This window comes from Vespa velutina, chromosome 3 (assembly GCF_912470025.1).
Source record: "Vespa velutina chromosome 3, iVesVel2.1, whole genome shotgun sequence".
Classification (NCBI taxonomy): domain Eukaryota; kingdom Metazoa; phylum Arthropoda; class Insecta; order Hymenoptera; family Vespidae; genus Vespa; species Vespa velutina.
The window spans coordinates 12,236,371-12,247,385 of record NC_062190.1 but is presented as its reverse complement, the minus strand read 5'-3'; the positions used below and the strand labels follow the sequence as shown (position 1 = coordinate 12,247,385).

At 36.5% G+C, this 11,015-nt stretch overlaps 4 protein-coding genes across 9 annotated transcripts; 1 reads left to right on the top strand and 3 right to left on the bottom strand.

The window, feature by feature from the left end:
- Positions 1-11: 11 nt before the first annotated feature.
- LOC124948192 (ribonuclease H2 subunit A) lies at positions 12-1,557 on the bottom strand. The gene is made up of 3 exons (XM_047491495.1): positions 1,396-1,557; positions 1,017-1,271; positions 12-916 (listed from the first exon to the last, which is right to left on the bottom strand). Exons 2-3 carry the CDS (start codon positions 1,173-1,175, stop codon positions 68-70), a joined length of 1,008 nt encoding a protein of 335 aa, XP_047347451.1. The 5' UTR covers positions 1,176-1,271; positions 1,396-1,557; the 3' UTR covers positions 12-67.
- LOC124948193 (PIH1 domain-containing protein 1-like) lies at positions 1,467-5,401 on the top strand. Of its 3 annotated transcripts, XR_007100619.1 has the most exons (9): positions 1,467-1,857; positions 1,948-2,038; positions 2,113-2,295; positions 2,358-2,530; positions 2,625-2,876; positions 2,980-3,126; positions 3,272-3,334; positions 3,469-3,651; positions 4,089-5,401. XR_007100619.1 is itself a non-coding variant. In XM_047491496.1 (8 exons), the coding sequence occupies exons 1-8, from the start codon at positions 1,795-1,797 to the stop codon at positions 3,481-3,483; spliced, it is 987 nt and encodes a 328-aa protein (XP_047347452.1). In that variant the 5' UTR covers positions 1,467-1,794; the 3' UTR covers positions 3,484-3,733. The 3 variants fall into 3 exon arrangements, 1 of the variants encoding a protein (XP_047347452.1); XM_047491496.1 differs by lacking the exon at positions 4,089-5,401 and having other exon boundaries at positions 3,469-3,733; XR_007100620.1 differs by lacking the exon at positions 4,089-5,401 and having other exon boundaries at positions 1,469-1,857; positions 3,233-3,334; positions 3,469-3,733.
- LOC124948184 (sphingosine-1-phosphate phosphatase 1-like) lies at positions 3,370-6,769 on the bottom strand. Of its 4 annotated transcripts, XM_047491472.1 has the most exons (6): positions 5,677-5,983; positions 5,427-5,592; positions 5,079-5,362; positions 4,775-4,976; positions 4,424-4,648; positions 3,370-4,358 (listed from the first exon to the last, which is right to left on the bottom strand). In XM_047491472.1, exons 2-6 carry the CDS (start codon positions 5,537-5,539, stop codon positions 3,941-3,943), a joined length of 1,242 nt encoding a protein of 413 aa, XP_047347428.1. In that variant the 5' UTR covers positions 5,540-5,592; positions 5,677-5,983; the 3' UTR covers positions 3,370-3,940. The 4 variants fall into 4 exon arrangements, with proteins under 4 accessions (XP_047347428.1, XP_047347426.1, XP_047347425.1 ...); XM_047491470.1 differs by lacking the exon at positions 5,677-5,983 and adding an exon at positions 5,990-6,769 and having other exon boundaries at positions 4,775-5,362; XM_047491469.1 differs by having other exon boundaries at positions 4,775-5,362.
- A 784-nt stretch (positions 6,770-7,553) lies between these two features.
- On the bottom strand, positions 7,554-10,851 carry LOC124948176 (zinc finger protein 569-like). Its single transcript, XM_047491454.1, has 3 exons — positions 10,326-10,851; positions 10,032-10,199; positions 7,554-9,945 (listed from the first exon to the last, which is right to left on the bottom strand). Exons 1-3 carry the CDS (start codon positions 10,464-10,466, stop codon positions 7,657-7,659), a joined length of 2,598 nt encoding a protein of 865 aa, XP_047347410.1. The 5' UTR covers positions 10,467-10,851; the 3' UTR covers positions 7,554-7,656.
- Between the last annotated feature and the right edge of the window lie 164 nt (positions 10,852-11,015).

The following is an 11,015-nucleotide window of genomic DNA, read 5'->3' as shown; positions in this document are numbered from 1 at the left end:
AAAGAAAAATATTCGACTACACAAAGTAATTTTATTACGGCGCGATAAATCGGCGCAAGAGAGATCGTCATAGAGTACTAGCATTGGTAATACATCGTTCCGTAAAGAAAATATGCTTTTTAACGTGAACCTTATAGGATTTCAAAGGTGATTTGGCAAAAAATTTAGAAATTTTTTGCTCGCTAGGCATTCCAGGATCCTCTATTTCCTCCCACTCGACGGTCAATGCATTGGTTTCAAGAATTTTTTCTGCGGTAGACCAACTGAAACGGACGATCTGCGGAAAGCCAAATACATCATCGACATTTGCAGCCAACCATTTCTTTGTTACTGGATCATTAGGATATCCACTGCCATATTCGGTGATATCGTTAGTACCTTCGAGAAATTTCCACGCGCGTATAGCATGATCTCTACAGACCTTTGCACAAATGCTTGCCGCGCTAACAATGGGATAAGTAGAATCTGCTTTCTTTGCAACAACAATTTCTAATTGAGGAAATATTTCTTCCAATCGAGCCTGATATTTTTCTGGCTTACCAACAGTATCGACGTATACTTTACTGACATTTATACCAGCTTCGACAGCTTGCTTGATCAATCCAATAGCCGAATCCATAGAAACCTCGTTTAAAGATTTTTTACTACGACGATACATACTATTGGCAATGACATTGGGAGATATCGCTTCCACGGCCCATCCTATTTTATCATTTTCTTCGCATACTTTATCAAATATACAGTCCCTTTGATTTTCTGTTAAGCTCTTTGAATCTGCACAACCTAAGTCTATCAGTAATTGTTTTTGGGACAATGGAGCATAAGCTATCCCATATACCATGGGACCCAATACAGGACCTCTTCCTGCTTCGTCTACGCCCAATTGGCATGGTTCGTCGCAACACGCTTTTGGAATCTACGAGAGATACGCTACAAATGTACTTGGTCAAAAGGCGAGGGGGGGGGGAGAGAGAGAGAGAGAGAGAGAGAGAGAAAACAGATTTGAAACGCCTTACCTCCGAAAAATAAATGTTATTATTACTATGATCGCTCTTTTTAAAATAAGACGTCAATTGCGTTCTACATTTTATTTCCACGTTCGCATCTTCGTTCGATCTTCTGTCCGATTCTTCTTTAACATTCTCATCGATTGTATCATCGAGTTGAACGCTCATATCTCAATGTAACCACCGAAACAATAAATGAAAACACGTTTTCGGAGAAACCGCCAAAGTCCTCGCAGTGATTCCTTCGCTTACATTCAGCGGACCCTGGCGGACATGAAAACAACAATATATGCATGCAGTATATATGTATAATGTGGGTGAAATAAATATAATATATATATATATATATATATATATATATATATATATAACTTTTCACGTCACTCACCGAAAAGTGCCGTTAAATAGTATCAGCCAGAAAAGGAAAAAATTGAAAAGCATCCAGGAAGATTACGGGAAGAAGAAAGTTAGTATAAAATGAAACAAGTAAATACAAGAGTTGTCAGACGTGTCGGTTTCCTTAGAACGAGATAATAAAATATTCGAAGGTAAGCGAGTGAGTGAAGTCTATTGGACAATTTCTAAAGTCGTCACTAATCGCTGATTGGCCAAAGGCGTGTAGCATTTCCAAACGGCAAATACCAATGAGAAAAGAAAGTTTGATACGATGAGTAATGGTGCACGTTACGTGAATCAAACTGAATAAGCTTGTATGGAATAAAACTTTTGTTTGTATTGTAATGTGTAAACGGTAATTTTGATAATACAAAAAAATATAGGAATAATAATGAGTGATAAAACGTTACTTGATATTGATGATACTATACTGACGAAAAGTTTATTGTTGTCCGTAAGTAATTTATCGTAGTCAAAGTATTATATATAGGTTAAGCAATGAGGAAAGAGAAAATTGTATCTTCCAACATAATGTTTATCGCAGAAAAATAAAGATGATTATGAAATGGATGACATATTAAAGGAACAGTTTGAAAGAAAATCTAATAAATGCATTATCATTCATCCTTTACCTGGTACGCATCTTAAATCTATTATATTTCTTCTATAAATGTGTGACATTATGGATACTCAATGTAAAATGTTTTAGGGGTTTGCGTGAAAACAAAAACGGATGCAGGCGAGAAAGTGTTCCTAAATATATGTACGACGACTAAAATACCTCATCCGGAGGATATATCGGAAGAGAAACTAATGTCCCTTTTGGATCAAGAAACACCCGATCATTCTATACCAATGAGTATCGGTGAAGAGAGATTAGAATCCGATAAAGGCAATTATAACTATTATTAACATCCCAATTAATATAGTTGTATAGAAAATATTATTCTACAGGTGGTACCTTATGCGTGACCCATGACGTTGCAATAAATAAGGATTATTTCGACAAGTGTCAAACTAAACAATGTTTCTGGTTATTTACAATATCTGTCATAATGGAAGGCGTATCGCATAAATTTGGTAGATGTTTGGATTCGAAAACATGTATTATTCTTAAAAACCGAAAAGTGAATAATTTTATCTTAGAAAGATGTCACGTAAATTCGTAAAAAAAAAAAAAAAAAAAAAAAAAAATTGATGGGAACGTCGTGTCGTTAACAGGTCATGGGTACGATTCAACCGCAGCGTATCGACGATCGTGAAGCGCGTAAAGTATTGCCGGCTTCTAAAAGGCCATTGATTCAAGAAATATCGAGCTCATCAAAGACCGACTGTAATCGGTCGGCCAGTTCGGCACAACAACAACTCCAAAGTAATCGTGAGGAATTTATGACATACGATTACGTGATATTGAAAGAACCTTCGAAAGGAATTGCAAGACGTTTAATCGCTTTATTTCATATACCTAAGGGGGTAAGATATATGATGACAATTGGCCAATCATCGTGTTAGTACCGGGAATAATATATCGTTATGCATCCCTACTCTATCCACACTATTCTTCTTCTTCTTCTAGGTAGTATCTGGTAAAGATATAAACGTGCTCGCCGACACTGATCATATAATTGTTACAACGAATGAAAACAATTTCGCATATGACGTTTATATACCTTATACGATAAAGTTGAACGAAACGGAGAGCTTCTTTGATAAAGATTTCAGAGTAAGTAAATGGATTATAGCAAAATATGACTTTGAGAAACAATTTCTTAACAATATCTTTATGCGTATATATGTATATATATATATATATATATATATATATATAGGTCTTGCGATTAAATATGCCAATTGAAAATGAATAATAGAAAGGGAAAATTAATAGAGCAATGTATGGGACGAAAAGAGAAGAGCGCACTAAGATAATACACGTATGTATTGCAGAGCTGCAATTAATTCAAACCAATTGATTATTCACGTTTATTTCATATTTACTTTATTTTACCGTGTCCATAAAGAAGCGATGCTTCGGTGCTTTTCTTTTACATTTGCATTTTCCTTATAGAAGTATGAATGTTGAACTGGGGAAAAAGTACGAAATCAAAAATAAAGATTAACCTTGATGAAAAGGATTTTCATCTCTACTTCCGGCACACTGTTAAATGCTATTTATGGTATTCCACATGCATGCACACCAATAACTGTTATTATCATTCTCTCAACAGAGATGATAGTACAGATTGATTACGTACGTACGTTAACATAGTGGTTACATAGTGCATGTACCTTTTATTTGTACAATAAATGCTCATCCATGAAGCTTAAAATTACTTCAAAATATATTAGAGATTTAAATCCAACATATTAAATTATACGCTATTTACAATTATATATCAATCAAATTATATTTAAATTGTAATTAAAAGAAGACTAATCAATCGACTTCGGTAAATCGAGCTTACGTACGAGAAATAACGTAGGAAATGCGTAAAAATATATACGTATAATATTGTACGCTTAGATGGAATATCAATAACTTACAGTTCCGTATAAAACGTCGGCCGTTCTATGCCGATTATAGTAAAGACGTTCGGCAAAAGATATACCGTATTTACACCTATCATGAAACAAGTTAGATATTTATAGACTAGATCGGTGAAAATTTTTCTCTTATTTTCCAAATAGTTCTCACTCTCCATTAGCTCGTTGGGATTGACTTTAAGGACGGCACATATTACGGTATAACAAAGGGATTTACAAATAGCCTTAGTTCCAATGACACTAGAGAAACCGAGTATTGTCCTAAGGATCATACATCCTGACATACGATAGGACGGCCAAATAATATCGTACGGTGGTGGAAGTAGCGAAAGTGAAAGGGCGCCTGTCTTGTAATTTAACCACGCCCCCGCATGAACCCCGGCAGTTACAGAAACAACCATAGTCGTGTCACCGCTGAAAATACATACATTGCATATGAGGACATTTTACAATGAAAGGAAAGATTTTCATTCCCTTACCGAGTTGGTGTCCATTTGTTGCTACAGGGATAATATACCACAGCGGTGACGCTAATTAATATTAAAAGCGTTAATACCCATAAATTAGTAACAATATAATAATCTAAAGCATCTACTGTCGGTATCAATGGAATCATTAGCATAATAGCTAATATTATTCCTGCCGCAATGTCCAATACCGTATGCATTCCCAAATAAAGTCGACTGGTGCATACGAGCGTGCACCTATAAAACGTGAAATATATTAAATGAGCCGGCCGATTGAGGAAAGAGGAAGAGAAAAGGATAAATAAATAAGTAAATAAATAAATAAATAAATAAATAAATTGAATTTAATCGCATTGTACTTACCAGAAGAAAGCTATTGTAGAACCAATTGGAAACGAATAGATGTATCTATTCATGGTAAATATCAGTACGCTAAAAGGAATTGAAATTCCGATCATGGCGTGAGTCGACGGCATCCCATATTCTTCTGACCATTTATTTTGCAATCTGACGGCTGGCGGACAAGCCGGCCTTGGCCAACGAATAACATCTTTCAATGCTTGTCCTATAAGATAATAATAATAATAATAATAATAATAATACGATTTCGAAATCGAATATTGTGAGAATAATCTCTGTAAAATATATGTTAAATGTATAACTTTACCAATGCTCATAACGATGGCCCATACTAAGACAACTCTACGGCCAACTGCGCCATCAATATTCCAAAACCAAAAGGGTATGAATGCGGAATAAAAAATTTCATCCCCTAATTCTGTACCAAATAAAAACAAGTAATACCAAAAACGATTCTTAATGATAAATTCTTGAGATTTTAATTTCATTAAGCATCTATTAGAAGAACATTCAAGATCATTCAAGGAAGATTCTTTGGAGAATGACATATCCGCTTTAATATATCCATTTTGTTCCTTATTATCGGATAACCTATGAAAATAAAATTGTCAAATTTATATCGAAATTAAACGAAAGCTTTTCTCTATTTTCTTACCTAAAACTGTTGGAACGCTTAGTTTTATAATTTATTTGTATCCCGAAAAACTCCTGTACAGTGGCAACGAGATACGGGCTCTTTAAGTACTCGATAATTTCTAGGAACCACATTTTGGCAACTTTACCGTATGATGTTTAGCGATGAGAGCACATTGTGTCGCATTCTAAAGTTTACAATATAAAAACACATGTTTAGAAAATTATATCGAGTCAAGTAATAACCAGTATAACGTAATCAATATTATTACTGTAGAGTGTAGAATTTTATTTCAATAATTAGCTTCATCGAGTCATTTATCCAAACCCAATGCGTAAACGATTGTTTCGTAAAAACAACAAAATAATTACGTAAGAATTACAATGACTCTTACATTCGAAGATCGAAAAAATAGGCGTTGAAGAGGTATCAGTTTTTAAAAGAAAAAACGACACGATACATCGACGATCGCCCGTTAGAATGATGTAAAACAATAGACGTCATGACACATATTTTACAAATACAAGACATTAGCTGTATTTTGACAGAACATAATTAATTGTAAGTACAAATTGCTTACTTACCGACAGCTGAATGCACGTGCACGCACGCACGCACGACGCACGACGCACGACGCACGACGCACGACGCACGACGCACGCACGCACGCACGCACGATGCACGATGCACGACGCACGCACGCACCTAACGGCATTCTAACCCTACTTGCCCGTTGCATCGATCACGAATTACAGAGACGATCGTGTCAAACTCTTGAGTTTTGTCTATTCGAGCTTTGATTGAGGGAAGAGAAAGAAGAAAAAGCAACTATCACGGCAGATGATTGAACGGATTACTGTAGTGGTTCCTTTTATCGCGTGTCACTCTCATCTTTTATGTATACATATATATATATATATATATATATAGATTTGTATGCATATATATGGATATAGACAGACCACACATGTGCATATGCTATCAAGTCCGATTATCGTCTTTCCCATTATCTTATAAATATACACTCGGTGTATAATTCGCCGATTATTTAAGCAATTATCTGCGGAATGATGAATTGATCGATATTACGACCCTTATTTTATATACTCTAGCACGGCTCGAAAAAATATATACGCAAGTAATAACGAAATAATAAATTTAACCGAAATATTTAATTGCTTTTTATTGTATACATATATAATTCATATTAAGGAGTCGTAATTGTACGAATTTGTATGTACGCGTAGCAATCTCTCCCTCGTCCCCGGGCCACATTCGAATGTCTTTTGATACCTTTTGCTTTCTTTTTTCTTTCGTATATTCGTCCTCGCTACAACGAATATATATTACGTTAAATGTATAAACCCCTCTCTATCATGTAGACGATGATAATATGGTGCGTACAGAAAATGATAAATTTCCTTTTGCATACGTACGATGGGAAACGTATCTTCGTTCGATATAGATCGAAGCCTCTTAAAATACGAAACGCGTTATATCATTACTTTGTCACTTTGATACATAGAATTAACTTTATTAATAAAATTACTTAGAGGCATTACGTTTGCATCGCAAAGGCTTCTATTAAGATTTGCTAGAATAGAAGACAGGAGAAAGAATTAATTTGATTCAAATTAATTTACAATCGGCAAATCTCTATTTACAACGAAGTAAATCGACATAAGGAAATAAAATCTGCGAGACAGCTTAACAATATTTATAATAGGCAAATTTGAAAATTAATATATGCAGATAAATCCAATAAAATGGAATTAATTGTCTAATAATAGATAACAGCATGATAGCTTCTTTCCCCTGGAGAAAATGTTCTTGGTTTTTACCCACAATTGGCATACCATGTGCCAAATAATACGTGTAAAAAATGCGCAATTCGTAAGCTTACAACGTAAAATTACACCGGACGATACTTTTCAACTTTTATATAAATGAAATATATAATTCTAGATCGTGTATACCTATTATTATAAACCGACAACAATGTATTTCGAATAATCCGCTTAGGGATTATACGTAAGAAGGAAACGTTTTAATGTTTCTCTTTATCATATAAGACGTATCTTAACGTATCTTTAACGGAAGGGGACTCGTTAAAAAATTGTCACATATCACAGAAGGGTTCTGGTTAGCTTTAATTTCCTTTCTTCTCTCTCTCTCTCTCTCTCTCTCTCTCTCTCTCTCTCTCTCCCTCTCGCGGCCAGTTTGAGGCAAAATTTGCGAATGTGCGACTTTATTAAGAATAAAATACTTGTCCGATGATGGCAATGTTTCTTACGGCCGACGCTACATCTGGAATATCCGGATTAGGATGTACATGCAACGAAGACGTACCGCCGACTACGGCAGCAGCTGCGGCGGCCGCGGCGGCAGCATGAGCGTTCATCCTTTGAACGCTATCAATGTAAGTTTTATTCGCTTGAGAACAACCTATACTATTACCGATGTTATTAGATTGCGGCAGGGTTGAAATAATAGGAGCAATGACCGGCGTGCTCGCGCAAACATTTCCTTGAGATTGGCCATAATTGTGAGTATTTTGAGTAGGCGGAGGAGCAGCCTGATGATAATTGTTGTACTGAGCTTTACATTTCTTTTCGTGAACGAATAAGCTACCGGAATGGCTATAAGCGGTGCCACATATTTTGCACGCATACGGTTTCTCCCCGGTATGAGTGAATCTATGTTCCTTCAAATATTTCAATCTTCTGAAAGATTTGCCGCAAGTTTTGCAATGATAATTAGCTTCGCCTGTGTGCGTAGTGATGTGCGCCTTAAGGGTGCAAGATTTGGCAAAAGCGGCGCTACAAAAGTGACAGACGAATGGCCTATCGCCGGTGTGCGTTCTCTCGTGATTAATACAATTGGAATTTGACGTAAATCCTCGTCCGCAATATTTACAAACATGAGGCTTATATCCGGTATGAGTTCTCATGTGAAACATAAGGCCCGTATTTTGTCTAAAAGTTTTGCTACAAATGTGACATAAAAATCGTTTGAAATTCGAATCCTTTTGTTCTTTCGTACGTTCGTGTATTCGCATATGCCTTTGCAACTTGATCTCTTTTTCAAAACTTTTATTACATTCTATGCACGTAAAAATGTTCACTTTCTCATTAATCTTTCGTGTCCCTTTAAACTTAATACCACAGGTACATTCCTTACCGCAACTCGAACAATTTTCCTCGTTCACGTCGTGAGTATTCGTCTGATGTTTCAACAACGATTTCTTCGTGTCGTACGATTTACCGCATATATCACAAGGGAAGCCCTTCCCTTCGTTATCAGAATCTAATTCTTCTCTTATCCAGCTATTTATCAATTTAATGGCCGACCTGTCGTCCGGTGGCTTTTGAGGTATAGAACAATCTTTATCCTCGTCGTGACCATATCTATCTCTATGGCTCTTGAGTCTGTCCTGCCGAAAGAATTTCATGTTACAAACATTGCAAACAAATCTCTTTTCGTCGTGTATCATCAAGAGATGACGCTGAAGAGACCTTTCCGCGTTATAACATTTGTCGCAATGTTTGCAACGATAAATTCCTACGCTTTCGAAGGAATCAGATTTGTTATCGCTATTGGAATCGGAACCGGACGTATAAAAATTATCAATTTTCTCCTCCGCAACCGACACTCGTCTAATTGAATTTTTCATAGCGTCGTCCTCGCCCTCGCGAACCTCGATTGCCCTTTGATCCTTAATAATATTATTCTCGTCTTGTACGGATGGTGGTCGATCGTTAATCATTAAAGATTCCACGTTGTTTTCTAATTTTCTTCTATCCCTAATTTCTTTCAATATAGAAAATACTTCCTTAGGATTGACCCTTTTGTGAACGTTCAAGTGCCGTACCATAGTGTCGGTCTTTCTAAAACTTTTATTACATATTTTGCACGGTACCAAATTTGACTTATCGTTTGGCCTGTGAAGTTTACCGTGCTGTAATAATTTGTCGACATGAAAGAATCGTTTCTCGCACTTTTCGCATTTGAATTTCTTTTCATTATGGGTCAATATATGCCTCTCTAAAGATTTCTTACTTGAATAACGTCTGTTACATTGAGGACAATCGAGATTTAATTCGGAATCGATAATCCTGACCGCCTTACTCGTTGCGCTTTCGTTATTTAAGGGCCCATCTTTCTCACCAGCATCGTGAGACTTCGCATTGCCGTTCTTCTTAATATACTGCCTTTGTCTTTCTTTGTGATTTCTTAAATTTTCCATCGAGGTAACTCTTTTGAACATTGCCAATCTTCTCGTACGATAGGCTTCTCTTTTGACAACCGACAACTCCTGTACCGAACGGTCAAATTTATTATCCGTATCTGACAATATCTCATTCTCGGTCTTAACATTGTCGTTCGATACTCTAACGTTAGTAGTACCTTTCAGATTCAGAAGAGAAGTACCCTCGTCATGACTATTATCAATAACAACGTTCTCGCGCAAAGGAGAACGATCATCGTTCCCTACTTCCGTTGGAATCGCAAAATATTCATCGGTCTGACAATATTGATCCTAGAGAAGAAATAGTATTGTATGGTGAATGGACTGATATGTAACTAACGACGTACGATCGTTCCGTTCTAATTATGAATACGTACTTTTACAGAGTTATATCTCGAAGCGTCAACCGTCTTTCTCGCTTTCCCATACAATTCTCTCAGCTTTATATCCGTTCTTCGACACTGTTCCCTGAGTTCGTGAGCCGCGTTGACCTTCAAGATACATTTTACACAGATACGCTCCGGTAAACCGTCGTTCTCGAAAACCTAAAAGCATCCTTAAATATCATTAGATACCCATATATAGATAGACAGATAGAGCGTTAATTAATAAAAGTTATGCTTTTGGATATACGTATATAATAGGTATTAACGAACGAATAGAGGACTGACCTCGATGCCTCCGCAGAACCATAACTTTTCCGACAAGTCGTCCTTGTCTCTCGTATGCTTTTCGTTCGTCGAAAAGATACGTTGATTGTCGTTGCTCGACGAGAGACAAATGCGACATAAATGGTTATCTCGGTTTGTCATTATTTTATGTCCTATATGCCGGTTGTGTTTATCTTTCGACCCCCTCGCCCGCCTCGGCCCAGGCTATTTGAAACTTTCGGAAAATCCCTCGCGGAGGAAAACACGTTTTCACGAAAGGGCCAAACTTTGACGTGACGTAGTAGATATACGCGCCATCATACGTGTATGCCCCAATTTTTGTTTTTCTTTTCCTTTTTTTCTCCTTTCGTTTTTTTCCCTTCCTTTCTTCTCTCGCGTGAACATATGGGCGGCAGCCTATCGTAAAAAAAACCCTACGATAATATATTATTTAGAGTCTGACAGGCCAATGAGAAGGACACACATAATAAATGCCCGTGAAAAGAAATAGTGCTCGTTTACAAAAGACGAAAAATTGTGAACGAGCCGGAAGGAGGTTTACTTGTGATCCAATCGAAACTTGAGCTCCCTTGATTTGTTCAAGAGAGCCTTTCTAGGTCTGATAACGGTTCAGAAAAAAAAGAAAAAAAGAAAAAAAAAAAACAAAAAAAAAACCAAAGACTCGAATCGTAGAAGCTCGTGAAAATATCG

Coding starts and splice junctions, on each gene's coding strand:
- LOC124948192 (XM_047491495.1), bottom strand. CDS start 1,175: ATGAGCGTTCAACTCGATGATACAATCGATGAGAATGTTAAAGAAGAA. Junction 917..1,016: donor ATAACATTTATTTTTCGGAG/GTAAGGCGTTTC, acceptor TATCTCTCGTAG/ATTCCAAAAGCGTGTTGCGA.
- LOC124948193 (XM_047491496.1), top strand. CDS start 1,795: ATGAGTGATAAAACGTTACTTGATATTGATGATACTATACTGACGAAA. Junction 2,039..2,112: donor TATCATTCATCCTTTACCTG/GTACGCATCTTA, acceptor AAAATGTTTTAG/GGGTTTGCGTGAAAACAAAA. Junction 2,877..2,979: donor TATTTCATATACCTAAGGGG/GTAAGATATATG, acceptor TTCTTCTTCTAG/GTAGTATCTGGTAAAGATAT.
- LOC124948184 (XM_047491470.1), bottom strand. CDS start 5,539: ATGTGGTTCCTAGAAATTATCGAGTACTTAAAGAGCCCGTATCTCGTT. Junction 5,363..5,426: donor AAGCGTTCCAACAGTTTTAG/GTAAGAAAATAG, acceptor TTATTTTCATAG/GTTATCCGATAATAAGGAAC. Junction 4,359..4,423: donor AACAAATGGACACCAACTCG/GTAAGGGAATGA, acceptor ATGTATTTTCAG/CGGTGACACGACTATGGTTG.
- LOC124948176 (XM_047491454.1), bottom strand. CDS start 10,466: ATGACAAACCGAGATAACCATTTATGTCGCATTTGTCTCTCGTCGAGC. Junction 10,200..10,325: donor GGTTCTGCGGAGGCATCGAG/GTCAGTCCTCTA, acceptor GGATGCTTTTAG/GTTTTCGAGAACGACGGTTT. Junction 9,946..10,031: donor CGAGATATAACTCTGTAAAA/GTACGTATTCAT, acceptor TTTCTTCTCTAG/GATCAATATTGTCAGACCGA.